The sequence below is a fragment of the Diadema setosum genome, chromosome 7, assembly GCF_964275005.1.
Source record: "Diadema setosum chromosome 7, eeDiaSeto1, whole genome shotgun sequence".
NCBI classification, from domain to species: Eukaryota; Metazoa; Echinodermata; class Echinoidea; order Diadematoida; family Diadematidae; genus Diadema; species Diadema setosum.
Genome location: NC_092691.1, coordinates 17,168,103 through 17,196,087, shown reverse-complemented (window position 1 = coordinate 17,196,087; position 27,985 = coordinate 17,168,103). Strand labels below are relative to the sequence as shown.

The 27,985-nt window shown below is 37.4% G+C and overlaps 1 protein-coding gene across 1 annotated transcript; it reads left to right on the top strand.

The window, feature by feature from the left end:
- The first annotated feature begins 106 nt into the window (after nt 1-106).
- Nucleotides 107-26,416, top strand: LOC140230929 (IQ domain-containing protein H-like). Its single transcript, XM_072311069.1, has 23 exons — nt 107-355; nt 1,801-1,926; nt 3,192-3,295; nt 4,250-4,315; nt 5,212-5,287; nt 6,374-6,493; nt 7,082-7,162; nt 8,816-8,999; nt 10,205-10,434; nt 10,960-11,168; nt 12,050-12,226; nt 13,632-13,791; nt 14,732-14,882; nt 16,554-16,729; nt 17,187-17,328; nt 18,538-18,668; nt 19,328-19,516; nt 19,991-20,111; nt 21,071-21,345; nt 22,120-22,308; nt 22,933-23,058; nt 24,084-24,254; nt 25,542-26,416. The coding sequence occupies exons 1-23, from the start codon at nt 302-304 to the stop codon at nt 25,629-25,631; spliced, it is 3,348 nt and encodes a 1,115-aa protein (XP_072167170.1). The 5' UTR covers nt 107-301; the 3' UTR covers nt 25,632-26,416.
- The last annotated feature ends 1,569 nt before the right edge of the window (nt 26,417-27,985 follow it).

The following is a 27,985-nucleotide window of genomic DNA, read 5'->3' as shown; positions in this document are numbered from 1 at the left end:
GGTTGCTTCGATACGTAAGTGAACATGTAAAAAGTGCGAACCGTACCGACCCGTGTGAGATTTGCTGCGATTGAAAGCACCAGTATTCTACAGTAGGCCCGCCCGACTGGATTTTAGCATGGCATTCTATTTATAAACAAGAACCACTTCAAGATGTAATTCTTTCTGGTAAATTACCGCCTTCTGTGTTGAGCCATTCGGAAACAGACAGACGGATTTGGTGTAGAGCTCTAGACCCTATGTTGTTATGATTTTAAGCTAACGTTAGATTTCTGGAACCGTTTCGCTACTGAGAGTGAAAATGACAGAGGTTGCCGACCGACGACCCGAAGATGTCGGAGAAATCTTAGTCAAGGTCAGTTGTCTTCTTCAATCCTTTCATGCTAGGCGAGACTGTAAATCATAAATTTGGCGTTTGAAAGGTCTAGAATTTAAAATAGACAAGTCAAGAATCACGAGAATGACAACAGTTTCACGGAGTGTTTTCTAATCATGTCTACACTCAGGGGTGTATCCAGGATTTTTTCTCGTAATCAAAATTTTTGGACCTTTACCTTTGCGAGGGAGCGGAGCGACCGAGCGGGGGGAGGGGGGTGTCCCACGGTAGGGAGTTTTTGAATTTTATATCTTAAAATGTTGCCATTTGGTGCATACAAAAGTGACTTTTTCGGCATGGCAGTGCGGCTTAGAAATAAGGTAAATCATGGCATATTAAGTTATGAAATTTACGAGGTTTTTGACAATACTTTTTTCCCTGTTGTAGGCCTATATAGAATAAAAAGCCCTCAAAAAACAAAAATGTCTTTTACAAAAAGTGGACCTTTTGAAAAATTTTTTTTTTGGGGGGGGGGGGGGGTCGTACATGTACGACCCTCCCGACCCCCCCTTGCATACACCCATGAGCGTACCACGCTTTGAGTTGACTGAGTTTGAAAGACCTCAAAACAATCGGACTGGTTCTCAATAAACTTGATAACCCCGCACAGGGCCATATTACATATAGGCCCTAGGCCTATAGTTGTAGAAACCCCCAACTTGTAGGTTAGTTGTATTAGATATCGAACATTTATAATGACTGCATTCTGCAATTCTCATCATCTGACATGACTATCGAATGCAAGTCTATCTAACAGGTTAGAACTAAGGCCTGGATGTGTGGATAGATAGTGGAGTGGTATCATTGACTGCACAATTAAGTCACACAAGAGTCTCACACAATATACAACACGGAGGTAGATCTATGCAAGATAAGACTGCTCACGTGCTGTTAAGTTGTCTAACGTTAGAAAGAGACTGACATTAGAGTTCTGTTTTAGACAGGTCTGATTGTTTGAGACTCTAGCACAACCCTACATTGATTGTACTAAAATGACAAAAAGTAGGCCTACATAATGTAGATCTAACGGTTAGATCTATTTCATTCTAACGTTAGTAGTACTAGTACCTAGTACAGTAATTTTGTTAGGCCTGCAAATACTTTCAATTATTGTCTGAAGTTTTTGTGGCATACACATGTGTAAACCCGCACTAGGTGGTCTACTGTGTAGCTATTGAATTACTGGTACGACCCCTAGAACCGGGTCTATACATACAATGTAGCCTAGCGCCAGATGCAGTTCTGCATAGGGGTCTAGATCTACATTGTATGTAGAGAGCTCTGTAATCTAATGCTTCAATAGATCGATTATGAAGTTCACAGATTGCATACATGTCTAATAATGTATGATATTGTGTGGAAATTTTGTGATGTGTAAATGATATATGATCTGGTTACCTGATTTGTTTGTGTAACACTAACAGGTGCAGGAGGACCTACAGCATCTTCGAGATGAACTCCTTCAGAAGAGCCTGGTTGGAGGAACCAGGGATCTAGTCAACATACATCTCTTGGAGAATGCCATCCAGAGGGCAGAGGATGGGATTAAGGTAGTGTATCCACAGGTCTGGCTGGCTTAGTTCTTGTTATGAGCATCTTTAATACAAATCCTTGCAAAAATTAAAGGGATTGTACATGTATTTTCAGTCAGTTCTTGTATTAGTGTGAACCACCAGCTGAAAACATGCACATTTCTCATACCATAAAAGTCTGCAAAGGTTGACCTGCTAACTGTGTGAATCTGTTTCAGTGCCAATGAAAGAGTAGTATGTATGATGTATGTTGACTAGATTATGCTCCAAAAGTAACTTTTTCTTTCTTTTTCATTATCTAAGCCATCCTAAACAGAGACTCGTCAAGTTCTGATGTACCTTCTCAAAAATCATGATTTATCAATTAACAAAACATTACATAAAACTACATTACATAGTATGATAATAGAAGCTTCGAGACGGATGAAAGTGTTGTGAAGTACTTTTCCAAAATCAAACTCCAGGAAAGGTTGACATCTTAGTCTCACGCATCTACAATGTATCACATGAGGGTATTATTGTGTGCAAGGTCACTGTTCTGTTTGCCTATCTGCATTGCCTCACATTGTAGTCTTCTTGTTTGTTAGTTTGTTTGTTTGTTTTTTACATTAATAAATTAACTCTTCCCCATCTCAGTAAGACGCTTTTAGTCTGTGCATTCGAAAATTTGGTGTTGATCTTAATGTTGTGAGGCACTAAACTTGGAACATTTTGCTGATTAATGTAGATGCTGGCCATTAAAGTCATATTGCTCTTGCTCCCAACTTTAGTCTCATATTTATGATGTAGCTTTTCTTCAGTGCAGTCATTTACTGCCTTTCCGTAATAGGTATCTACATTCTACTTTAAGTAACTAAAAAGGCGAAATGATTATGTTTGCCTCATGCTTTTGGAGTGCTAGCATTGTTTCTATGCTGGCAATGTGAGTTTTTGTTTGTTTGTTTTTTCTTCACTGGAAGGGAGTTTGATCTTCAATGTGGAAGCAGCTGTAATATGTCGTATGTCTGTTGTACTGTACGAGCTGAAATTTTCGCGGTGGTTTTATTTTCGCGAATTTCGCGAATCGCCTTTGAACCGCGAAAATAACAACACGCGAAAATAACAATGCGCAAATAACTAAGTGCAGTTAGACCCTCGCAACCGCGAAATTAACAACACGTGAAAATGTCCTCCAAGTAGCAATTCGCGAAAATATCTGTACGCGAAAATTTCAGCCCGTACAGTATATGATATGTTGTCAAATGATGAGAGGATACAGCAGAGTTTTATGTTTATTCCCACAGGAACAGTCTGAGAAAATCTTGAATGTGGTAAACAACAGAGTGACAACACTTCCTTCAGTTGACTCAAATTCAAAGACAAAGATCCAAGATTCTGGGTTTGCACAGTGAGTAATTTGTACTGATATTCTGCAATGTGAAACATCAATGAATGGTAATTGTGTATGTTATATTATTATCAGCAAGGAATATCATGCTTTATCAAATGCATTTTCACTGAAGATCGCCCTGTGTTCAGTTTACCCAGTACATATTTATGCTGTACATAGAGTGCACATCAAATCAATTTTTTTTTTTTTCAAAAATTACAAGAAGGGGTGAAATAATGTCATGGGTATTTTTAACAACCCAAATGAAAGTACAAATTACACATTTTCCAGTTAATGATACTTGGGTATATACAGACTACTATTACATTGCAATGGTGTACAACGTATGTGAACTGTTTTGTTGTTGTTGTTGTTGTTGTTGTTGTATTGAATATTGTTTATTCTGGATATACAGATTTAAAAAGAAGGAGAGAAGAGTCAGTGCCATAGATGAATGAATTATACATCTGTAACATAGACATCCTGCTGTCAATTATAATTGTACACTGTATATCAAAGCACATTTTAGCTTTGGAGAAGTATGTTTTTATGTTCAGCTCAGCGTAAGAGTTGTGTGAAAGATCATACAGCCTGGCCTAGGAGGGGCCAAATAAAAGAGTAGGATAGTTACTGTCAATATGACGGCGAATGTTTTGAGCAAAAAGCATATTTCCATTGCAGCCAGAGCACAATATCTATTTTGCTGTTCAGATATGGCATAGCTAATTGGCAAAAACGAAACCAAAAACAGGAAACAAGAAGTCAGTGCTAGAGAGACAGATGAAAGTCCCAGGAAAGACTGTATTGGCAGTTTGTGTCCACTGTGTGTCAGATGACAGGGACTTGCTTGTATATGTATATGGAAACACTGTTCATTTGTCAGTATGATCTCTTTCTACTGTCATTTTTCTTTCACTCAAAGTTTATTAATTTGTTGGGGTTTTTTGTTTTGTTATTTTTTGTAATAAACAGGGAGGCAGTATGGGATCTCAGCACTGTTCATGACCCAAATTCAAACAGATTTGGTAAAAATGACAGGTAAGAGTTTAAATCTGTTGAACCAACAATTACTGTACGCTGTGCCATAATGTACATCATAAAATGAATTTGCTGTAACAACATTACATGCTATGCTGTGTGTTTCATAGTCAAATTACAACACATGTTACGTGTATGTAATGAGGTAAATGGCAGGGATCATTCATTTGTGTTTGAAAATCACATCCTTTATAGTGACAAAAGTATTGAGCTCTTCTTAATAGCAAAGGATGCCAAACCACTCCACCACCATTGGAATGAATATAAGGCAGGTTATAAGTACATGTACAATTGTAATTTCCTCAAAGGCATTTACTTGCATTATATGAAAAAGGCAATTCTGCATTTCACACTTATTTGGATTCTGGTACTACTCAAAACATTGATAATTTGTTACATGTTATCACAAAAAGAATTTACATCCAATGTCCAACTTCTAAAAGACCAAAATTGTTTCAGTACCAATATGGATATATAACTGTGTTAGACTGGCTGAATATGATGATTTTTACATATAAATGTAATCTGTCAAATCACATAATTCATAGTTCTTACATTTAAAAGAAATTTTCTTTTGTTGTCCTTAATTGCAAACATTTTAGTTTGAGTTATGCAGTTATGGTGTCTTCTTTCATATGAATGTGGAAAGGTATACTGAGATGATTTCTAGACGGCTGGATGTAAATATTTGTTTCGTTGCAAATATACACCATATAGTATTTGTCTGCATGCAGCATACTTGAAATGTAAGATGCAAATTCATGTAAGCTGTACAATGCATTCATAAATCTAAAGTATCTATGTTTATGTCATGATCCAGTCTTTATGTATGCCAAATTATCTGAGTCCATTCTGGTTTCCATGTAGTATCTTTATATCCTTCATTGCTTTGATAGGAAATTTGGGAACCGCCTTACAGCCATTGAACCAGCAGGTGGAGGTGGGCCATTTGGTCCATCACCAGGACAGCAGGTAAATTCATACTGGTCTGCCTATTTTTCCCCAAAATCCTGAGACTAAATTGCATGGTACAGGTTTAATCAGTTGCCTTGAACACATATGTGTAGAGAACAAATCATGTGGATTATTTAGTGGAATTTTAAAACGTTGTTCATATCCAGATACCATTGAAATGTTTAGGTTAACTGCTGCAAACATCAATTTACAAAGGTTTAAGTGCATCTGTTATAACTGTCATGATGAAATGTAACACATACTGGAAAAGAAATTACGACATAGAGTTGCCTTGATATACGTATACATAATGTTGGAACATAGATTTACAGTTATGGCATAGAATTGACTACTTCAACCCCTCATCCCTCCGCTAATGTCCCTAAGCCAGCTGTTTTCCAGCAACCCATTCTGTTCAAATCCCATTTCAGTCTTGGGGGTTTTCCCCTGCCAGCTCTTTATTACAGTAGCTGTTGTCCCGCTTGGTTCGTTGGTATTGAGCCTGGTCAAGCCCTGTTTTATATTCCTGATGCTAGTAGCCTAGGTGAGATAAACCCCAAGGAGAAAGAAGCTCTCTGTGTTGGGATGTTGTATGAAATGGCCCTTCTTTTATTGGTGCATAGGCAGTATAACACACATGAAAGAATCATGTCTCAAATGAAGAAGGTCATTCTTCTTTGTGCAACTTCTGTCTTTGCCTTTGGATTTAGTGACATTGTACCCAGTGAGTTCTAAAAACCATGATGGACTGGTTCTTCCTTGGAACCCACATTCTATTTGATAGTAACTTTGTGTATTGATTTATGTGTAATTCTTTGATCTATACATCTGTTAATCCTATCTTTCCACATTTCTCTGTCTCTTCCCCCCCCCCCCCTTTGATTCCCAAATGAAGTGATGGACTCTGCATAAACCATACAGCAGAGCACATTCAGCAATTAGTGTACATATCATACCGAAGTAGCAAAAAGACACAAAACATAGGAACCTAGTGGGAGCTTTCTAGACCTACCTTTCCAGACCACAATCTGTGTCTTGTGTAGAGTACTTGCCAGGAAAGTGACTTTGACAACATTCTGTTTGATTGCTCTCTCCATTGTCCAGAGCAAGTTCAACCTAAATATGAAGCTCCTACGGGATCCAACAAACACTCAGAATAGAAAGGCCATCAGTGAAACTTACCATGTCTCACTTCCGCTCATTGTGGACAAGAGAAAACACAAGGTAAGAATGTCTTCTGATATCAGGCATGCTGTTCTGTAGATTTAAATCTGATTTCAGATTTTTTTTTTCTCAAGTCTATACATCTATCTATGTATCAAAATTGCCTGAAAATTTTGATTTCAGATTTTTCCAACAAACTTTAATATCATCCCTGTGATATGAACCTAATGTGTCAGTAGGATCATGCATAGCAGGTCCAGTATTAAGGAGATGAAATGTTGACATTTTAGCCATTGTAAATTATGTATGCTTACAGTATGTCAACATAGGAAAGTGACCTCACTCTTTGTTGAGACATAAATTTGTAATGGAGAACTTCTACGACATATTTCAGTCTTAGTGGATGCCTTGTGGTCCACATTAGGCACTTTTTGATATCTGTGCAGTTTGTCTCGTGTGATGTTTGTTTGTTTGTTTGTTCAGTCTTGATAAGTGTATGACATGCAACCTCCAATGAAACCTTGTTCTTTATGAGTTTTCACGGATCAGCATTGTCTCCTTCACAACTGTGGACTTCATTGTTTCATTTTTTCATTTTGTGTCCAACCTGATGATATTCACAGTATGCATATCTTTATTTTTACCCAGCCCCCACCACAGAAAGTTGTCATTGGTTCTACTGTAGAACATCTTGCAGTATTACCAAAGGCAAACCGAGTAGATCCACAGGTAAGTATTATCTTTTCAACTTCTTTTCTATTTTATTTATTTATTTATTATTATACCCACATAACTTCCACATCATTCATGCAATTATGGTCAAATTTAGTATGTATGATGATCGGGAGGTGTAGTTATGCAAGACACCAATGTGTTAGTATAAGAAAAATGTGTTGCCATGGTAACCACTCATTTTTGTATCAAATTGAACCATTTAATCCATGAAGGTGAAATTTGGTGTGTATGATGCTCTTTAAGTGTAGATTTGCAAAATGTCCTTTGTATTTGTATCGGACAATGCGTTGCCATGGTAACCGCATATTTTTTTTTAGAGCCTGTGGAGTGAACTTCTTCCACAGTTTTCAAGCAATTGAAACCAAATTTGGTAGGCATTATGGCCCTGAGGTATAGATGTGGAACACATAATTTTTGTGTTTGTCAAACAAACCGTTGCCATGGTAACCACAATTTCACCAAAACCTTGCAGATCGAATAACTTTTCCTTCATTCAGGCAATTAAAGTCAAATTTAGTATGTATCATGATCTAGAAGTGTAGTTTTGCAAGACACCAATGTGTAAGTATAAGGAAAATGTGTTGCCATGGTAACCACTCATTTTTGTATCAAAATAAACCATTCAAGCTATGAAGGTCAAATTTGGTGTGTATGATGGTCTTTAAGTGTAGTGATGCTGGGGGAAAGCATGTTTCCATTTGCTGTAAGTTTTATACTCGGTGTCAACTCTGTAATTGTACAGTAAACTAAAATTGTTCTGTTTCCAATTCGACAAATTGTGCACAAACTTGGTATTAACGTCATTGCCCTCATGACATCACATACTATAAAGCAACACTAGGGGCGGGGGTATTAATCACCTTCAGTGATAATTCTAGTTAATTTATTATTATTTTTTTTTTTTTTTATCTTTTGGAAGCCAAATGTAGCATGCAATGCACAGTCCAAAAAAGAAGTCTTTGCCGTTTCATAATTGGTGCTGAGTTTTACTTCAAGTCAGTGTATTTTTACAGAGAGGCTTCTTTCCATACGTCAGTTTGACTGATTCTAGGATGTCAGCTGGAACTGTGTGTACAACAACAGCACCACCAACAACAAAAGACATACACACACACACACAAAAAAAAAAAAAAAACCACGCACACACACACACACAGTAGAATGTCTTTCAAAAGCTGTGGAATTATTTCCTGTTTTGAAGAGTATACGAAAGTATAAATGACTTTCAACAGAATTCAGGAGATCATTGACCCTGTAGAAGCTTTACAGCACTAGCATTTTTCAGCAAAATCCTCTTAGCTCAGAGAGATATTTCAGGAAGTTGTTTCATGTTTTCCTGTGCACTGTGCTACCAACAAATTAATCACAGCTAACAGACAGTCAATTGGTTATCTGTCTGTATCTTGCATGCTTTATGATGTGTAAAGGGTTTTGGTCTTCCATGTTAGGATTGTGTGTAAATGTGTCAAAGAGCAGTTGTCATAGCGAAGGCTTTGACTATATTGCGATTCCTCAGTCTCAAGGATGACGTGAAGGCACTGACTACTAACTCCTAGGGGATGTTCAATATATATGCACATATAAAGTTTTCCCTTTTCATTATATGGCCCACTGTATCTTCTTTGCCCCATATGTGAAACCGCACAGATGGTGCCTCCACCAATCACTGAACGAGATGCCCGCAAGGGTATTCTGAGCCTGATGGAGAGAGGGCTCATCCCACCTGCTGCTGAGTTGACCCTTGACCCCAGCCCTGTCCGACAAAGATTGGTGACTCTGCATGATCCGCAGGAGAAGAAGGAGCAGAAGGCAGGATCTGGACCATTTGGAGGCAAGTTACAAATGCACTTACTTGAAAGTTTATGTGCAGATTGTGTACAGTTTCTGCTGTAAATAAAAAAAAGGATTAAAAACATGTTAAAATGTGTAAATCATAGTTCAGTTTGGTAGTTTCACAGCTGAAAAGTTGGATTTCATGGTACTTTATAAATACAACAATTCCGGTAGTGTTTGACTTACATTGAAATGATGAATATGGTGCATGACATATTGCTACCAAACTGGAAAGCATATCCTTTGAAGTTACATAGTTACAGAAATGAGATTAAAGTGATACTTAATGGTATACAGAAAGGAATGTAAGATGTGGAAAATATTAAACAATATAAGACACATTAAATGAATGACAGTTCACATGATATTTACATTTTTTTTTTTTTTTTTTTTGCTTTTTTGAAATAGTGAAGCACACATTAAAATTTTTCTTTATTGTGTGTTTGCTAAGCTTCACAGACATTCCTTGATGTGCATGTAGTACATAATTACTGTTAAGGTAAGCTTTGTTGGCAATCCAGGGCTGCTAGGTTGCAGTGTAAATTGATGTCTGTGTAGATTAAAGGGACATTCCAGACGATTTTCATAATTTCACATCATGTAGTACATAAATCGACAACTCCATGTATAGATTTGTGGAATTTATTGTGGTTCTTGAGCAGAGAAACAATAGTTTGAAAAACCTTAAACAAATTACACTGAACAAGGATGATGACATAGGAGGTTCATATATTTCAGAAATGTAGCAGTGTAATTTCATTACAATACTGCTTGCTTGCGACTTCACCTGTGTATAATGTATGCATGCCTTCTTCTTTTGTTCTGGTTCCTTTAGCCCCAACTCATGCATTCTTATGGTGACTCTGCCATGTCATCATCCTTGTTCATAGCAATTTGTTCTAAATTTTGAAAATATTCTTATTCTTCATCCCAATTATCACAAATTATGAAACTCTGTCTTCAGTATAATCAATTTATAGTTGTTCAAATGTAAACATCTGAAAATCATCCAGAGGTCTCCTTTAAGTGGAATCTGTTATAGGCTTGTTGGTGAGAGCATTTTTTAATGTTTTGAGTAGGAATGTACACACCATTTTGAAGACAAAGGGATGAGGAATACCCAACTACAAGAAATCACAACAAGAACAAAGTTTTTGTACAAGCCACCAGATTTTCATTTGATCATTTCTTTATTGTATCCAGATGGTGTCTACAACATCGCTCCAGTGAAACTAGATGCCAATGCCCTGTTGGGATCCCACGATGCACCTGTAACCCACTCCAAGAACCATCCCCACACCCCAAAGACACTACAGACAGTCCCCAGTGATGAGACTGTCTCCTGGGCCTCACCAAGATCTCGTGGCCACTCAGTGAAGTCTGCCAAGTCACATGAATTGGTGCCAGTCAATTCTAAGCCTTTAGACCCGTTGGTAAGTACAGGACCTCTTCACCAACAGAGAGAATTTGCTTTGAATGATATGTCTGTTGAAAATACATTTTGTAGCAAAGGTATGATAATCATTTGATGGGCCCTTCAACAAGGTAGTTACAATTTATGACATACTCTCACATGCCACTTCTGGTACATTTCATGTAGGGCGAGTAAGCTGCCAATGAAATAATTTTCATTTCAGAGACAGATTATGTCCCGATGACTCATTTAATAGGATTCAGCAGTATTTCTTGCAGTGCACTGTGTGATTTTCAAATTTGATAGATTACTTTTGGTTCATGAATGACTTCATTGTGTTAAAGCACTCTGAACCCACAGAGACAGAACATTTGTGGTATATATGTGTCAGTTTACAATCCATGTGTTTATGTATGAATGTATCACAGGTATGTGCATATATACAGATATGTAATATGTATTTAATACAATATACTGGATAGACACAACTGCCTTTAAAATATTTTATAAAACATACAAATTATTTTCTTACTACCACATGTAGCCCCCTCCCACGACTCCAGCCAGTGAGTTCAAGCATCTCAACCATCGCTTTTTGATCCAACATGGCAAAGTGCGGGATCACACCAAAGACTTCTTAGCCTTCAAGCAGCACTATTGCCTGTCATGGGGTAACATTGTCACCATGCTCAAGTACGTCCAAAAGCTGCTCACAGATTATACCGTCCCACTGGCCTTCATCAATGGTGACAGGTGAGTCTCATATTCAAAGCTTCAACACTTGAAAAGTTCATTTATGTACCGGTACATGCCAAACCTCTTAATTACCTTTTTTTCCCCCCACCTGTTTGTACCCCGTACTGACTACCTGTCTACAAATGTCAATTGAATATTGATATAGTCATTCTTACCATGATTTCTGATAGGGAGCATCAAGAGATATGCCACTTTAAATTAACACCTTAAACTTTATTTTCCTTGTTTAACTCTGTTTATGAATAACCTGCTATTGCTGGTAACACTACCCAGACACTTTAAAGGAGACCTCCAGATGATTTTCAGATTTTTGCATTTGAACAACTATAAATTAGTTATACTGAGGACAGAGTTTCAGAATTTATGATAACTGGGATGAAGAATAAGAATATTTTCAAAATTTAAAACAAATTGCAATGAACAAGGATGATGACATGGCAGAGTCACCATAAGTATGCATGAGTTGGGGCTCAAGGAAGCAGAACAAAAGAAGAAGGCATGCATAGATTATACACAGGTGAACTCGCAAGCAAGCGATATTGTAATGGAATGGCACTGCTACATTTCTGAAATATGTGAACCTCCTATGTCATCATCCTTGTTCAGTGTAATTTGTTTAAGGTTTTTCAAAGTATTGTTTCTCTGATCAAGAACCACAATTAATTCCACAAATCTATACATGCAGTTGTCGCTTTATGTACTACATGATGTGAAATTATGAAAATCGTCTGGAATGTCCCTTTAAGGCATTTCTGCCTTATTGGCTTTATCTCTTCAAAGTATCCCATACATTTTGTATCACATACATATTAGGCTCAGAATAGCATCTATATACATCAGATTTAATTGTAAGTACATTCTTTTCTGTCCTGCTGCAGACTGGCTGATCTCGCTATAGAATATGAATTGAACCGGCCCCCCTCGAAGGAGATCATTCTCAGTATGGTGATGAATATAGATGACGTGACCACCATCATGAAGCAACCTGGACAGCGATTTCTGGCTTCGGACGGACAGCACATGGCTGTGTGCAAGATCCAAGCAACCTGGCGGATGTGAGAAATCATTTGTCCTTTACACCTCCCAAATAAAACTCACGTGTGAATACCTCGTACTTGCATGTTGTTCTGTTATGACATGGCAGTAATTTTACCCACCTAGCTTATAAGCCATTGATCACTGTTTACTTTTACCCGTGACTGTGATACCGGTATTACCAAACCGGCTGATAAGCTATTGCTCATGCCAAATGTACATTGGTCATAGTCACACTTGGTGAGTGTGCAGGTTTGCCAAAAGTCACATTCACTGAGTTGGTCTGTGATATTTTACCAAAACACACTCCACAATTGACTGATCTTGCCAGATTTTTGAATAATTTGTGTGCAATATGAGTATACATAAGATATTTAGATAGTAATGATGATAATAAGAATGGTGGTGGCTACTGGCATACAGTAGTGCAGAGATCCGCCTTTTGACACTCATGGTACTTTGATACAGACAATGAAGTACACATGGCATGATACACAGGAGCAGTGGAGAAGTTAATCAACAATGAGAAGTGTCAAAGCATGGATAATTCAATTGTAAATAAAGTACTGTTCTAAGATTTGAGTTGAATTTGTTTGTTGCAGAACTTTGGGGAAGAGTGTTGGAAGATCATTCCAAAGTTTTGGACCTATAGCAGAAAATGCTGGATCACCCCATGAGTGTTTGACTTATAGAGCATGAAATATAAGTACATCTGCTGAAGAACAACAATACAATTATGGTGGAATAAGTGACAACTTATATAATCAGTTCGAGCATATGTATTTGCATCAAAGGTTTGATCATCACAGTTGATTAAAGGACAAGTTCACCTTCATTAACATAAGGATTGAGAGAATGCAGCAATATTAGTAGAACACATCAGGGAAAGTTTGAGGAAAATCGGACAATCCGTTCAAAAGTTATGAATTTTTAAAGTTTTTGTGCAGTCACCGCTGCATGAGAAGACTACTGCAGTGTATGAGGTCACATGCGTACAACAATATAAGGAAAATATAAAGAGAATTTCACAAAATTTCATCTTTTGAAAAAAGTACACATTCCCTTGACTCGTTACTGATGTATGTTATGGGTAATATTATTCCCATTGCCTTTAGAAAGAGGCAAGTCAAGTGCTCTTTTATTATGCGAAAAAAGTGAAAATATGTTGAATTTTCTTTACATTTTCTTTATACTGTTGTACTCATATGACATCACGAGCCTTAGTAGTCTCCTCATCCAGCGGTTCCAACACAAAAATTTTAAAAATTCATAACTTTTGTATCGATTGTCCAATTTTCCTCAAACTTTCACTGATGTGTTCTACTAATATTGCTGCATTCTCTCAATCCTTATGTTTATGAAGGTGAACTTGTCCTTTAAGTTGCATTTCTTTGCACATTCCTCTTATTCCATCTGGTGCACTAGGCACAAAGATCGCACTGCCTACCTGGAATATCGACGCAAGAAGTGGGCTGCTGGTGTCATTGCAATCACGTGGGTTATGAATGTCAAGATGTCAAAGGTCAAACAGCAGCTCAAGATCACCAGGAAAAATCATCTAGATTCATTCAGGAGAAGGGTTAAGGTGAGTCACTATTCAGTGCAAGAATATGCTCATGTGAGGTTTTCCTGCATGAATGATCCTAGAGTAAGATGTATTCTTCTCTTAGATCTGTATTCACTTCAACCCTATTCTAACTGGGCTATTTGAGACCAAATCTTTACTTTACCCCCTTCAGATATCGGCTGCCGATGGCGTTATTGCCGCAAAATTTTGCCTGAACATAGAGTCAGATGTATAATACAAAAATATTGATTTTTTATTCATAGTAAATTAATTATGCAAATTTATGCATGAAGTCATATTTTCACCTGTAACTCCATTAAAAAGACTGAAGGATTGCTAGATTTTTGCGTCAGAATTCCTCAAGACACGTTAAACACTTTTCTTGTAAAAAAAGAATGGCACAATCAAAATCATTTTCTTTTGTTTTTTATTGTTTTGTTAATTTCTTATGTATTCTTTGTTTTTACGACCTTTTGTTTTCTATCGGTTTTTTTTTCCAAAATTTGTTGCAGTCACTTTTTCAAGCTTATCTACATTAGAACTGATTAATTTCAATGATTTAAGGTAGAAATAATCTAATTTATGTCAATTTTCAAAAAAACCCCACAATTTGCATTGGATTTGCACACAATATCATGACTTTGAGCTGTTTTGGGGTTGACATGCATATGCAAAACATTATGCAACTTCAGAACGGTGTACCCTGACGTCGCAAATTTGGTCTCAAAATATGCGGGAGACTTTCGTGAAAAAAGTCATGAAACGACACATTTTGTTGCGGAATCGTGGCGCGAAATCTCGAGGGGGGGTCAATATGACCCCCCTCAGTTAGAATAGGGTTAATCTTTTCATGCTTCTGTTCATGCACACTCTTCACTGGCATACATTCAGATGTAACTTTGCTCATTGTGTATGTTTGTTTTTGTCTTTCTTTATTCCATGTCCCAAATTGGTGCAGCTGCTTCAAAAGTCATGGGACCGGATCCAGCAGTCAAGGCGGGTCCTCATACACATACCATCACTAGGCTACTCACATAAGATCAGGTCAACCATTGGGGACTTCAACATCCAACAGAACCAGCAAATGGCAAGATTGTGTGACTTACAAGGTAGGGGAAATAGAAAATTACAAAATGATTAGTTGGCCCATTACAAGACCCATTTTTTTTTTTTTTTTTTTTTTTTTTTTTTAAGTATCTTATAGGAATTTAATTCTGTGTGATCATTTCTGCACATACCTTGCAGGTACAGTTAAAGGGTGTGAACAGTTCTGGTCGAGGTGAGGATTTAGCTTTTAACGTTTCGCGAGATATTCAGAAACTACTCTATGAGATGTCAAGGGGCATGCAATTCTAAGGGGTATCAAAAGTTTATTTGATGAAAATTGGTTTTGAAATAGCTGAGATATCCCAAAACAAGGTGAAACAAAGAGATCCTAATAAGAAGCGTGGCCTGTCGCCTTTTATTTTTATCAATTTTTTGGATATCTCAGCCATTTGAAAACCAATTTTCATCAAGTAAATGTTGAATCATTCTTGAAATTACATGCTCTTTCATATTTCATAAGAGGTTTCTCAATATCTCACTTAGGAATGTTGAAAACATGAATCCCCACCTCAACCAGTACTGTACAGTCCCTTTAATGTGTCGTGCATTGGTCTATGCAATATTTACATGAAGTGCAGTTTGCAGTGCCTTCTTGGCATGTTGAAAGGTCACAACAGTGAAGCACCATCCCATAAGCTTGGCCGAGAAAAGTTGGTTGATTATGGAATGTGAAACATAAAGTAGGCGTATGAAAATTTACTTTTTGAAGTTTGGTTTTTGCCTGTGAAAAGGATAATTTATTTTGTATGAAATTGGACACTTTTTTTGGGGGGGGGGGGGGTAGGGGTGGTGAAATGAATTTATTTGCCATTGCATAATTCAGTTCATGTTGAAACTGACATGTGATGAGTTTTTGCATCTTTCTAGTACACATAAAATCATAAAATGCCTTGGTTAAAGTGACAAAGTATGTGTAATATCGTTTATTTGTGTTCGCAGGGATGTACTACAGGCATTATTTTGTGTGCATGATGCCTTCATTTGCATGGTATGCTAACTGAACCTTGATGGGTTTTAGCAATGAAAAACTGACTTGGTTTTCTATGTGTTTAATTTCATGACTGATATGTCACCAGTTTCAACAGTTTTCCATATGTTATAGCAGATTGTGCATGTTGTAAGTGACTGTTAAAGTATGACATAAGATACACACTATGGATTGATAATTTCTCTTTCCATATCACCTCAGCACATGACCTTATTTTGCTGCATTTCAGAAAATGATTTTTGTATTTGTGTGCAAATATTTGCATATCTATACTTCTAAGGGTGCATTTTATGCGCACATTTTTATATATGTATGTATGTGATACAGTACACTTGCAAAAGACTTAAGTTACACATCCTGTTCAACACTGTAAAAGTGGATATTTTTGTGTGACTAATTTTTAATGCTCGACCCGGTAAGAAGAGTTTCACATATTCTTAATTCAGCGGAATCAAGCCATCAGCTACTGGAACGTATATGTCAAGCAAAAATATTTGCATGCTTTTATTTTTGCGCTAGTTTCTAGTTGCATGAAGTGCGCAAAAATTTCAACACCGCGAAAATATTCATTTTTACAGTATCTTGTTTGTTTGGGTTTTTTTGTTTGTTTGTTTGTTTGTTTGTTTTTTCTGGTGGATAAACTGGATAATGAGTGGCCTGTTCTCCTAAATATTGTTTACTCCAGACCCCAATGTGGAGGTGATCTATATCTCACCGGTGCTGCTCAATGATGAGACCCTTCAATATTACAACAAGCTCCTGGGCCTGAAAGATGCAGTCAAGAGCGGTAGTGTAGATGACCAGCAAGACATGGCATCCCGCTTCAAGATCATCATCCCTGAGGCCATCAACAGCTTCCCTGTAAGAACTCACAGTGTTGATGGCAGTCCTTTCTTTCTATCTTTGGTGGGGTGGGATGGAGAAGGACATGGGCTAGAGATAAGGGAGCAATAAGGTGTAAACTTTCTGATTATCTGGAATATCTCATGAATGAGGGACAGAATTTGGCAAGACCTGTAAAAGGGGGGGGGGGAGCCTCACAGGCAGTTTTATTATACAATTGTTTACATATGTGGAAATCTCAGTAACTCGCTGATATTGAGTATGAGCTAGAAGATGTTTCTGTCTATGAGAGATTTGAATCTTTGTGGTTATATATTATCTATAGACCTGTGAAAGTATGCAAGCCATCCAGTGGAATCAAGACACAGAATCACAGTAATAAATCCGTTCATTGTTATCTCTTTGTCAGGGAATGCAATGACATATACATAGACATTGATATTTTGCTCTTTCTCTGCATCAATATTTCATTCAGACCCATAGTATGTGCCTAGCAACGTACCTGAAGTACAGCCCACGGTCGCTAAGGAGGATAAAAAATCTGATTGCTGGCAAGGAGGCTTATGTGGTTCCTGGTGTTATGCATAAGGATGACCTGGCAGTGGCAGAGGAGTTAGGTAAGAGAGAAACAAATTCCTTTGTCTTATTAGAAACGTAAGTAATATTGTATAGGATGAATGCAGCAATGGAGTCATATATATGTTCATATCTATTTGAAATAACACCAATAATTTGGTGTTTTTTGAAAACAACAGTAATGACCATGAATCAAGAAAATCAAGAGCATACTTTCCATTGTTTCCATTGTTGCCAATAATGTGAAGGAAAAAGGTAAATAAAGAACACAGAATGTCAGGCTAGTGATGGTGCAAGTCCATTGTTTTGTTGGTCTGTTTGTTTTTGGTTGTTTTGTTTTGTTTTTAGTGTGTGTGTGTTTTTTTTTTTTTTTTTTTTTGGGGGGGGGGGGTGGGTCATAATCCTTTTCATTTACCATTATCCAATTAGCCAGAATGACTACTGAAGACCATCCATATAGACACTCAATCATTTCCAGAGTTTGACTTGACATGTTACATAGGTGTATTTTGCTGACAATTGCAAGCTGTGAATAGGAATGTTACAGCATAGTTCACGTCATATTTTGATGTTTTTTCCTAGCAAGTGTGTGTGCATGGCTGACCACATCACCCGGGTTTCACTCAGAAATTTGACTATTATCATCAGAATAGGTTCAGACTTTCCCAAACAATGGAAACTCAGTGTAATGAGATCCTTGGGACCAAGACAGTTCTTTATATCAAATATTTTGTTATATCAGTGGTCAATAGACAATACAAAACAAAGGAAATAATTTCATTGGGACTGGAGAAATTAATTTGTTATATCAGGTATTTTGTTATATCAGATCTCTTTATATCGAGTTTCCACTGTGTACAGTAAAATACAGAACTGTGATTTTATGTTTGTTTGTGAGAGACAGTGTTATGCTTTGTGTACAGAGGGGACAATAACGGTATGCCCTCACATGTACATGATACAGTGTACATGTATGGGTCTCACTCCATTTCATACCTAGAGATGCTGTGGGTCCGGAACACATTCACACATCCTGGCCCAGTCTATGTTGTTCACAACTTTGAACAAAAGTAGTTAGCTGAAAACTCGCATGAAGTATGACTTTGATGTATATATGTGAAAAGGCAGAAAGACAGTAGAATAGAATAGAAAAAAAAAATGTTCCTGGCATGATTATTTGAAGGAGTTGTAATGAATATGAACTCTAATGACATTGCAGTTGAATAGGAAATGTTCTGCTTCTTCTCTAGATGTACCCATCCTTGGCAGTGAGCCAGAGGTTGCTCACCTCTACTCCACAAAGTCTGGCTCAAAGAGGATCTTCACCAGTGCCAAGGTGGATATTCCTCCCTCAGACTATGACATCTACAGCATACAGCAGGTAATAGAGCCATAGCTGAAGAGCCTTTTTGTGTGTTTTGAATTTCTAATCATACAATCTGTCCACTCTTATATGCATTGTTCATCATCTGAAACCAAACATCCCTTGTCCATCATACTCTATTAGGTGTACACAAACCTCACTTTTTGTCCTCTTCCTTAAACCCTCCTTAACAAAACTGCAAGAATCATTCCCAGGACAGGTGAGTCAGAGTTGCTGAAGTGGAGCATATGAACAGTAATGCATGCAAATTGTGTGGTGTATTAGGTATCCTTATAGCTGAAGAATGTTTGTTTGCAATGCTTGTGAAGAGGTAGTTTCTGTTATGTTTATAATGACACCTTCAAGGGATACCACAGTAAAGAAAAACAATAAAAAATAGCTTAAAGCATATGTGAGACTGAAGCCTCACTACCACCATTTCACAAATTATCATATTTCAACAATCTTACACAATTGTAATGCTGTGAGATACGATGTTATATAGTGAAATATTGGTTATTTACATCTGGATTCTAAAAAAAAGGGGGATAGGGATAAATAATTGGAATAAAAGATAAATCTGTGTTATACCTGTTCTTTTGTTCAAATATGCAATTTGTATGCTTGTCAGTATAACCACACGTTTGACCTATATGCTTTTTCCTATCCTATTCCAGTTACATGAGAGCCTTGCCCAGTTGGTGACTGAGAATCTGAACACAAAGCGCTACCTCTTCAAGCTAGATGACGAGTTTGACGGGCGGGGCATAGCCTATTGTGACATCACTCCCAACCTCCGTTGCCACGCCTGGGCAAGGAAGGAAGAGCAGCGGTATGGTGAGAAGTGGACCAAGAAGTGGGCACAGGTAAGCTTTCCAAACCTGAGCAGCATCACAGGTGGAAGTCTGCACCTTGTGTATGCTAAATCTTTACCTTGCTTCTTGTTACTCTGAAGTATACTTTGGCAATAACAGTGAAGGCAAGAGTCTAGTCATGTCTACCTCCTGATTCATGCCCTTCTATTTCATTTTAATTTAGGGCAGTGAAAAAAAAAAAAAAAATTCAGCAAACATGTGAATGAAAAGGGGTTTGCATTTCAACACTTCTTAAGATGAATTAATTCTCTGACATTTACATGTGTGATACAGGAAGAAGCTCTTGCATTTCAATGACTCTTAAGATAAATTACCTCTCTTACATATATATGTGTAATACACCCTTTCCTATATTAAAGAACCAATCTCCTGTGGGTAGACTGTAAAGTGGGTGCAAGCAAATCAAATGAAAAAAAAAAAATGAACAAAATAATAAGTCTGTAATATGAATTTCCACCTGTGTAGGAGCCAGCGTTTATCAAGATCCATGCAGAGATTCCTGACATCCTAGCTGAATATGCTACACCAGTCAATAAGAAGCTTTTCCCATCGTGGGAGAAGTTCTTGGAAGCCTTCCTCAGTCAAGGTACTGTATCAAACGTACATTCCTCCATCCTATTACAAAGCTGCTAAGTCTCCCTGATTCTACAGGAGGCTCCATGATAGTTTGAAGATCGTACTTTGGCATATCTTGACCAGAGAATATGATATTGTTCTCCACTGAGATTCATGTAATACAGAAGTGTATACCTAATGGCTCTTTGAAATCTCCATGATTTTGAAGAGTGAATGTTGTCAGACCAACCATAATCATTGTGTATGGTTTTCTACCTCAACCCACAGCTCTTGAGCAGATTTTCAAAGGGTATGAAGTCAAGTTTGACATGAGCTTTTGTCACTGCTCCTCTTGCTTCTGTCATCCTTCATGATTTGTTTTTTAAGGTTTGGTGCACATTTTTTTTTTTTCATAGTTAGAGTCATGTAAACAATTCTACAATATTTTATGCACTGCCAAACTTTATTTGAACTCTGTTGAGCAATATGTCTCCAAGGAGGATGAAATTTTGCATTAATTTACATGTCTTTGTGCACCGTGTACATGGCGTGTAATGCCTGTTTGTTTAATTTTCAAGTGTCTGGACACACAGTGAAGCATTGCTGGCCCAATCAGATCCCTGATGATCCCTAGAGTGGAGATTAGCTGTCCTTGAGTTTATATTGTCAAGTGTGGCATGATATGCCTTCTGTTTAGTGAGTAGTTCTGTAACCATTTTGATGGAGAACCTGTATTCCCAAAAGCATTGTTACACCTGTGAATCAGATTACAGTGGTGACGAGTGTCAAGACTTGCTGAAAGGTCTAGCAAAATGGGAAAACTGCCTTCTGATGATCCAGAGTTGTCAGATGAACTCCTGTACATTGTGTCACACAGATTCTCTTTGCTAAAACAAGACCTTTAAGCCAAGTCGTAACTTTTAGAAACAAAATAGATTTACTCCAGACAGGCCAAGTACTAATTTTTTTTTTTATGTTTGCTTTGCACAGGTGGCGTGATAGAGGCCTGTCCCCCATCCGAGAATGTCACATCCCTGACGGTCAATATACTGATAGAGCCCACTGGACGTACCTCAATAATCTCAGCCGGTGACCAGATCCATGCAGACTCACCTTTCAACTGCTGGGGGCTGTCAGTGCCCCAGTCATCAGTAGATGCCAGCTTGCTGAATGAGGCGTGCATGAAGATTGCCAAGTGCTGCAGGCAGCGTGGGGTCATGGGCTACTTTGCTGTCGACTTTGTCACTTTCATAGACCCTGTGTTGGTATGTATAACTCAGTTTGGGCCAATAGTTATTAAGAGAGAGAGCAATTATTTCCTGCAGCATACATGAATTGGAGCAGCGGACAATTTGTTGTATCACTTCTTATTCATTTCTGACTGCCAACAGTAAGAACTTCAAATTGGCTATTAGAAAACTAGTTTGTATGCATAAAAAGATGTGTGGACAACTATGATGAAAAAATATCGTCTGCACAATTTGAAATGGCAGAAATGAACATTGCAAAGTTTACACAGTTGTTGGAACTTTACTTGCCAAGGGGTGAACATTCGACAAATAGCTCAGACAGATAAAAAATTATAGCTTTCAGTGAAGAGAAATGTTCAGTCACATACATGTTTACATCTTGATGTCCTTTTCCTTTTTGGATGTCAAACTAAAGCATTTAAAAGCAGACTAAAATGTGATGACAGATAGTGACATACTGAAAAGATGGAAAATTTTGTGCATTTTTCATTATTATTTTTTTTTTTTTTGGTACTGAACCAATTTCAGTCCACATTGCTGGTTCATGTTTTAGCATACAAGAGGATTTATGTGGAGATATCTCCTGAGTGTTTTGTCTATCATTGCACAAATTCAGCAGAGCACAAAATTTTTGAATATTTCCTCGGTGAAGAATTCCATGTTAACGTTATCTGTTTGCATGTTATTGTACATTTCTCAGAAACACCATCACTACATGTAATCAAGGCAGACACATAACATTAATTTATATTAAGTAAGCTGTCTTTCTTGTCCCATCTTTATCTGCAGCAAGAACAGAAGTTGTGGGCTGTGGATCTGAACCTGTGGTATGATGACAGTGTGGCCATGACACAGCTAATGCTGTATGTTACCTCAGGCACCTTGGACACTGACAACTATGTCTTCAATGTGCCACCAGTCAAAAAAGAAAAGAAGAAGACCCCACTAAGGAGAAAGTTTGAGTACATTGAGCCAGAGGTGAGACTATGGCATATTACATTTATCCTGTGTAGGAAATTGTACAAGCAAAGCACAGAAAAATTGAGTTATCTATGTGTATACTCCTTGGCAGAACTTGTCATAACTTCCTTTAACTGGGAGAAACAGTGGTATGGAATTTGGATGACTGCAAATTTTGCAAATTTTGCATAGCTCTCATTAACCAAATCATCATGACTAGCAGTTGATTTTGTATGTGTCCTCATAAAATTTTAAGCTGGTAACAGCAATACAGCTATTTGCCAGAGATGTTGAAGTACATGTTAAGTGCCTATAGTAGTGATGCTTGACTAGAAGCACTTTGAGCACCAGTTCATCAAACTGTCAGGCATATTGGTAAGTACCTGCAGTGCCCTGGTTAAGAGCATATGTCATTTTGATTATAAAATTTGTGAGTGCACTAAAGCATAGAGGACTTTGCCCACCACCATAAGAATTCATCTACAAGTTTGAAAATACAAGGCATTGTCCATTCTTAAGTTTGAGTCTCTGCTGTTTTTGTTTTTTGTGTGCTATATCTTTACTCCTGTTTTGTTTATGTTTTAGTAATACTGATTGAAAACCTTGTATCTTATTTTCTCTTGGAATATTGGTTTGATGCAGACGCCAGCTAACCCATCACGATATGCTGTCATGAGCACCCGCCTCCTACACACCAACTTGACGGTCATCCATTACAGTGTGTTCTTTCAGATGTGCCGGGCTCATGGCATTGGTTACGACATAAAGGTATCCTTTGTTGTGTGAAACGTATGGTTTTTACACGCATTTCAATCTTATTTCGTTATTCAACCTAGTAGACTTATGGCCAGATTGTATAAACTGGCAATGGAGATCATGCTGCCGACTGAGTGGGTGTAGGCCTTGTGTAATAGTCACTGAATAGACAAATAGTCGCACACTAGTTCACATGACACTTGCAGAATAAATCAGTACATAAGTCACAGTTATCATCCAAAAATATTCATGCATATTGGAAAGTGGAAATTCACTTTAATAGACAGCTTTTTCATATACCTGTCACACAAGTCATTACATTGAGACATTGGAGTGAAATACTGGAGAAGTTTCTTTTGATAATTTACTGTCATTTTAAAAGGGGAGAGGGTATTTTGAACAATACTTTCTTTAATACTGTACAAACGTCCAGATGAGCAGCATGCATGCCACCTTCACTTTTTTTCCTTTTCAGCTGCAGCTGCAGCTACTCTACATGCATTAACATTCCCTCAGTGTTGTAGAGGTCATAGAGACTTGGATCACAGTGGTCTAGATAAAAGCTTTTCCTTCCAAGAGTATGCTTGTGGCTTTTATTTCTATGATATTCTGAATTTGAATCCAAACTGGGGCCTCACTGTTGGCCCTCCGTAAAACAGTCCATTTGCTATGTGTGACCCTCTGTGATGATTTACTCTTGTGCTGCGAATTGTTTCACCAATTACTGTATGACTGAATAGTGTGCCGTCTGTTCTTTTTAAGAATAAATACCACTATGCATGTATGTATGACACTGAGTTTAGGATATTTTGTCGTTCAAGGAAGTGGCAGTAAGAGAATCAGAAAGTGGAGCTTCACTGATACCATACGTTCGTTATAGCAGGCGAGTTTATTACCGTCAAATTGCTTCATTTGTGGGACCAAGTGATTTCTACATGGGATGATGAATTTTAATACTATTATCATTGCAATTAAACCATGGACAGTTCTTGTGACAATAAATGTCTAATGAGATGTATTTCCATCACATCTTGCAGGAAAAGCAGGGCACTGTGTTCACACTGATTGACAGCTTTAAGCGTGAGGGCATTGGGATGCTAGCTGTGGGAGAACAGCTTCAGGGTGCCCTCGCAAACTTTGCCCGCAACCTGTCTGTCATCCACCAGGAGATCTCAGCCCCCAACATGCAAGGCCAAACTAACTTCAAGGTAAGAGCAGCATCAGGGTCAGGGTTGGGCCCACTATTATCAATCAATGATGATTCTTAACAGCAAATACCTCTTGCAAAGTTGAAAAAAAAAACTCTCATCCCTACTATTTCAAAGCTGATGCCATGCAATTTATAGTTAGAATAGTGACCAACCCTTGAAACAGTAGGGATGAGAAGTTCAAAATATGTTTGAACTTGGGATTACTGTAGACTCAAAGAATTTAATGACACTTACTCAGGAGAAACATTTGTATAAGCTGTAAAATGACAGGAAAAATTATAAGCAAGAGAATTACTACAAGTTTGTGATGGTTTGATGAATAAGGAGTAACATATGAGGGGCTCAAGCCATCAAAAGGAACTTAAAAGTCGAGAGTAGAATAAAACTTTGTGGCAAAACATGGTGGCCTCAGAACCTCAGAGTAGCAATGGTAGTTTCTGTAAAGCAAGAAATGCACAAGATTTACACGAATTGCAGCCAATGGCCTTTTTCGCGGCGTGAATTTTTTGCAAATTGCCACCGGCATTCAATACATAAACTGTAGACAAGAACTTTCATGCTCATTTCAATTTTGCATATCTTGGCTCTCGTGAAATTCGCAAAATTAAAGTGCATGCAAACATTTCTGGTTTTACAGTATTATGAAGATGGCTTCAGGGTTGGTCAGTATTCTAACTATAAATTGCATGGTATCAGCTTTGAAATAGTAGGGATGAGAGGTTTTTGTTTATTTGTTTTTAAGATGACTTGCATGGGGCATGCTTGTTCTGCAATGAGATTTACTAGATTGGAAAAAGCAGCACCTTAGGATTCTCAAATTATTTAGACTCAAATTACAACAACTCCAATGAGGTTATTGTGTGTATTGGAAAACTATTTCTTTTATTCTGAAGAGTGAATTTATCTGTTTCAGATCTGATACTAACCACCATGACACATAATAAAAATTGTACAGTTCAGGTGATTTATAGGACATTTTTAAGATCAAATACATGATGAAATACAAAGCGATTGTTGCTCAGGCCTTATAGCAATTATTCCACATCCTGATAACTATGATTGGTGCAGAGTTTCTCTTTAGGTGTCTGTTTACCATAAGTCAAAGAAGAGTCACTGATAATTCTTGGGTGGGAATGTTCTGTACCAGTGATTTTTGGCTCTCATTTTTAATCTAGTAGTGCAATATGGTATGTAGTGCTGTTTTCTTAGTATTTTCAAACTGGTCGTACCAAGGTACATTGAGCCCTGTCACCCTAGTATTATTTATTTTCCTTTCTCTTTCAGTTTGTTATTAAAGACATTGAGGGTATCCTGGGCACAACGATCCAGAATATGGACAAGGCGGAAGAAGAGAAGGAGCAAGAAAGCTCCTAGACACCATTCCCTTGACATTGTGGACATGGTGATGTCCACATCATGCTGACCAGTTGATTATTTGAAAAGACTGTAACCTTTTCAACCTTTCATGGTTAATGAATCTTGTGTTGATGTATATTATTGTGTGCAAAGTAAGTACAAAATAAATATGGTGAACAAGGCAAATATTTGGCTGTCATTTCTGGCAAAATGCAAATCAGTACTGTCTATTCCATCCATCTTATCCACTCCGCTGCATTTTAACTGTACCTCTCTGTGATGCAGATGAATGTTAACCACCCAAGGTTTTTGTTATTGCTTATCACGATTATTTTCCCACTAGAGAAAATTTGATGGTAACAGGATCTGGCCAACTCAATGGTTAAAAAAAGTTTCTTGTGACAATAGACCTTTTTGTTGTAAAGTGCCCTGCAAGGCAGTGATACTGCAACAATTAGGAGTACACAATGAAGCTATTAGACACCTTTAGCAAAAAAAAAAATAAATAAATAAAAAATAAAAAAAATGGCCTAGGAAATGAAATATTGTCTTTCATGTAGAAAATGGGGCCGCTTGATGCTGTTAATGTGTAGCTATTTACTGCTCCTAGGAGCTATCATATCAGTAATGGGATATCATGCAACAATTAATGGTACAGTTAAGTGCAACATGAAGTCTATTCATTGTTATTGATGTAAAATGTCATTCACGGTTGAGACGAAATTGCTGTAGCTTTTTTTTTTTTTCTTGACAGGGACAACACAAACATATTAATACATGTACTCTGAAAATGGAAATAATTTGTCGGGGGTGGGGGGGGGGGGGGGCTTCTGCATGACACCAGTGGTAAAACAATTTGTCAATGTTAGCCAATTGTTGCAAATTTTGCAACATATTATTTGCACCACAGTAAAGAAGTATTTGGCCGTCATTTCCAACTAAAATTGACAAATACTTGAGCGTTCCAATCTGTATATTGCATAATCATTCCAAACACTGCATTTATTCTAAATATATGTATACATACAATGTAGGTGAGCATGTGTTCTTGTGGGATGATCAAATATGTACAGAACAAAGTGACTGGCAAGCACACAAAAAGTGGTGTCTGTGTGCATGTGTTATGAATAATGTAATAGCCGCAGCAGTATTACTTCCCTATATTTACCATAACATGTTTAACTACACAAAAATGTATTGACATGATGTTGCAGATCACATGAGTAGACAGAGGGTTGTGTTTTGCACATAGCCAACCTTGATTAAGTCTACCTCATCAAAATTAAGTCACACTAGTAGACTCTGTATTGACATTTTCTACTGCACTGAAATTGTTCATGTGACTTGCAGCATTCATTGTATGAGTTTTTTGTTTGTTTTGTTTGTTAGTGTTTGGGGTTTTTTTTTAAGGAAGTCAACTTGTGTTCATTTGACAGCACATGAACAGTGCCTCTTCCTGCAGTCTTATACAGGATGAAACACATATTTGTTCATTCAATGAAAAATCTATTGTAAGTAATTGGATCGAGAGGAAATTTGCCACCTTTTGATGTTTAGAAAGTAACTATGATGACTAGAACAGCTTTTTTAGCATTTCAACATATCCATCTTGTCCTAGAACTGTAATCTTGCTTACATGGTTAAAAAAGAAATAGTAAAAAAAAAAATCCCAATTTACCCACACACAAACCCACACAAGACATACATGCAATTTCTCTTCAGTTTGCATGGAGGGATGAGCTAACCTCTTCTCATGAATGAGAAAAAAAAATGATTTCTCTGCAGTAAAATTAGAGTCAATGTCAAGAAGTTAAACATTTCATGAAAAAAAAAAAAAGTGAAACAAAAAACATGGACTTCTATGCAAGTGCCATTACAGTCAACTGACCATAATGTTTATGACTGGTACTCATTAGATGGCATGTTTGATTTCTTTATAGCATTCTTAAACAATGGCATTATGTCTGCAATACTGGTCTTTTTCTGACACAATTGCATACTATTTTTATGTTTCACTGTTATTCAAACCAATTTTCTTTTCGCAATCAAATTTCCTTCTGTTATTGACTGCTAAAGAAAAGCCAGTACTTGGTACTTGCTGTGTTTGCTCTGTGAGTGTACAGTGTAATTCAAGAAGCAGTCTAACTGTATAAAAACTGTAAAAGCCTTGACATTCTGTGTGTTATTATGAAGTTTATTTTTCTGTAAATTTATTGTATTACCAATGCATACTATGTCTGAGAACCATAAAGTAACATCATTGTGAAATGCATCAAATGTTCCTTTGTGTATTCACCATGAGGTCATGCTTGGTATGGTTTGGAGAGTCATGGGGTAATGTTCTGTGCAGTTAAAAGAAAGAAACACTATCT

Coding starts and splice junctions, on each gene's coding strand:
- LOC140230929 (XM_072311069.1), top strand. CDS start 302: ATGACAGAGGTTGCCGACCGACGACCCGAAGATGTCGGAGAAATCTTA. Junction 14,883..16,553: donor AAGATTGTGTGACTTACAAG/GTAGGGGAAATA, acceptor TGTTTACTCCAG/ACCCCAATGTGGAGGTGATC. Junction 22,309..22,932: donor TTGAGTACATTGAGCCAGAG/GTGAGACTATGG, acceptor GGTTTGATGCAG/ACGCCAGCTAACCCATCACG.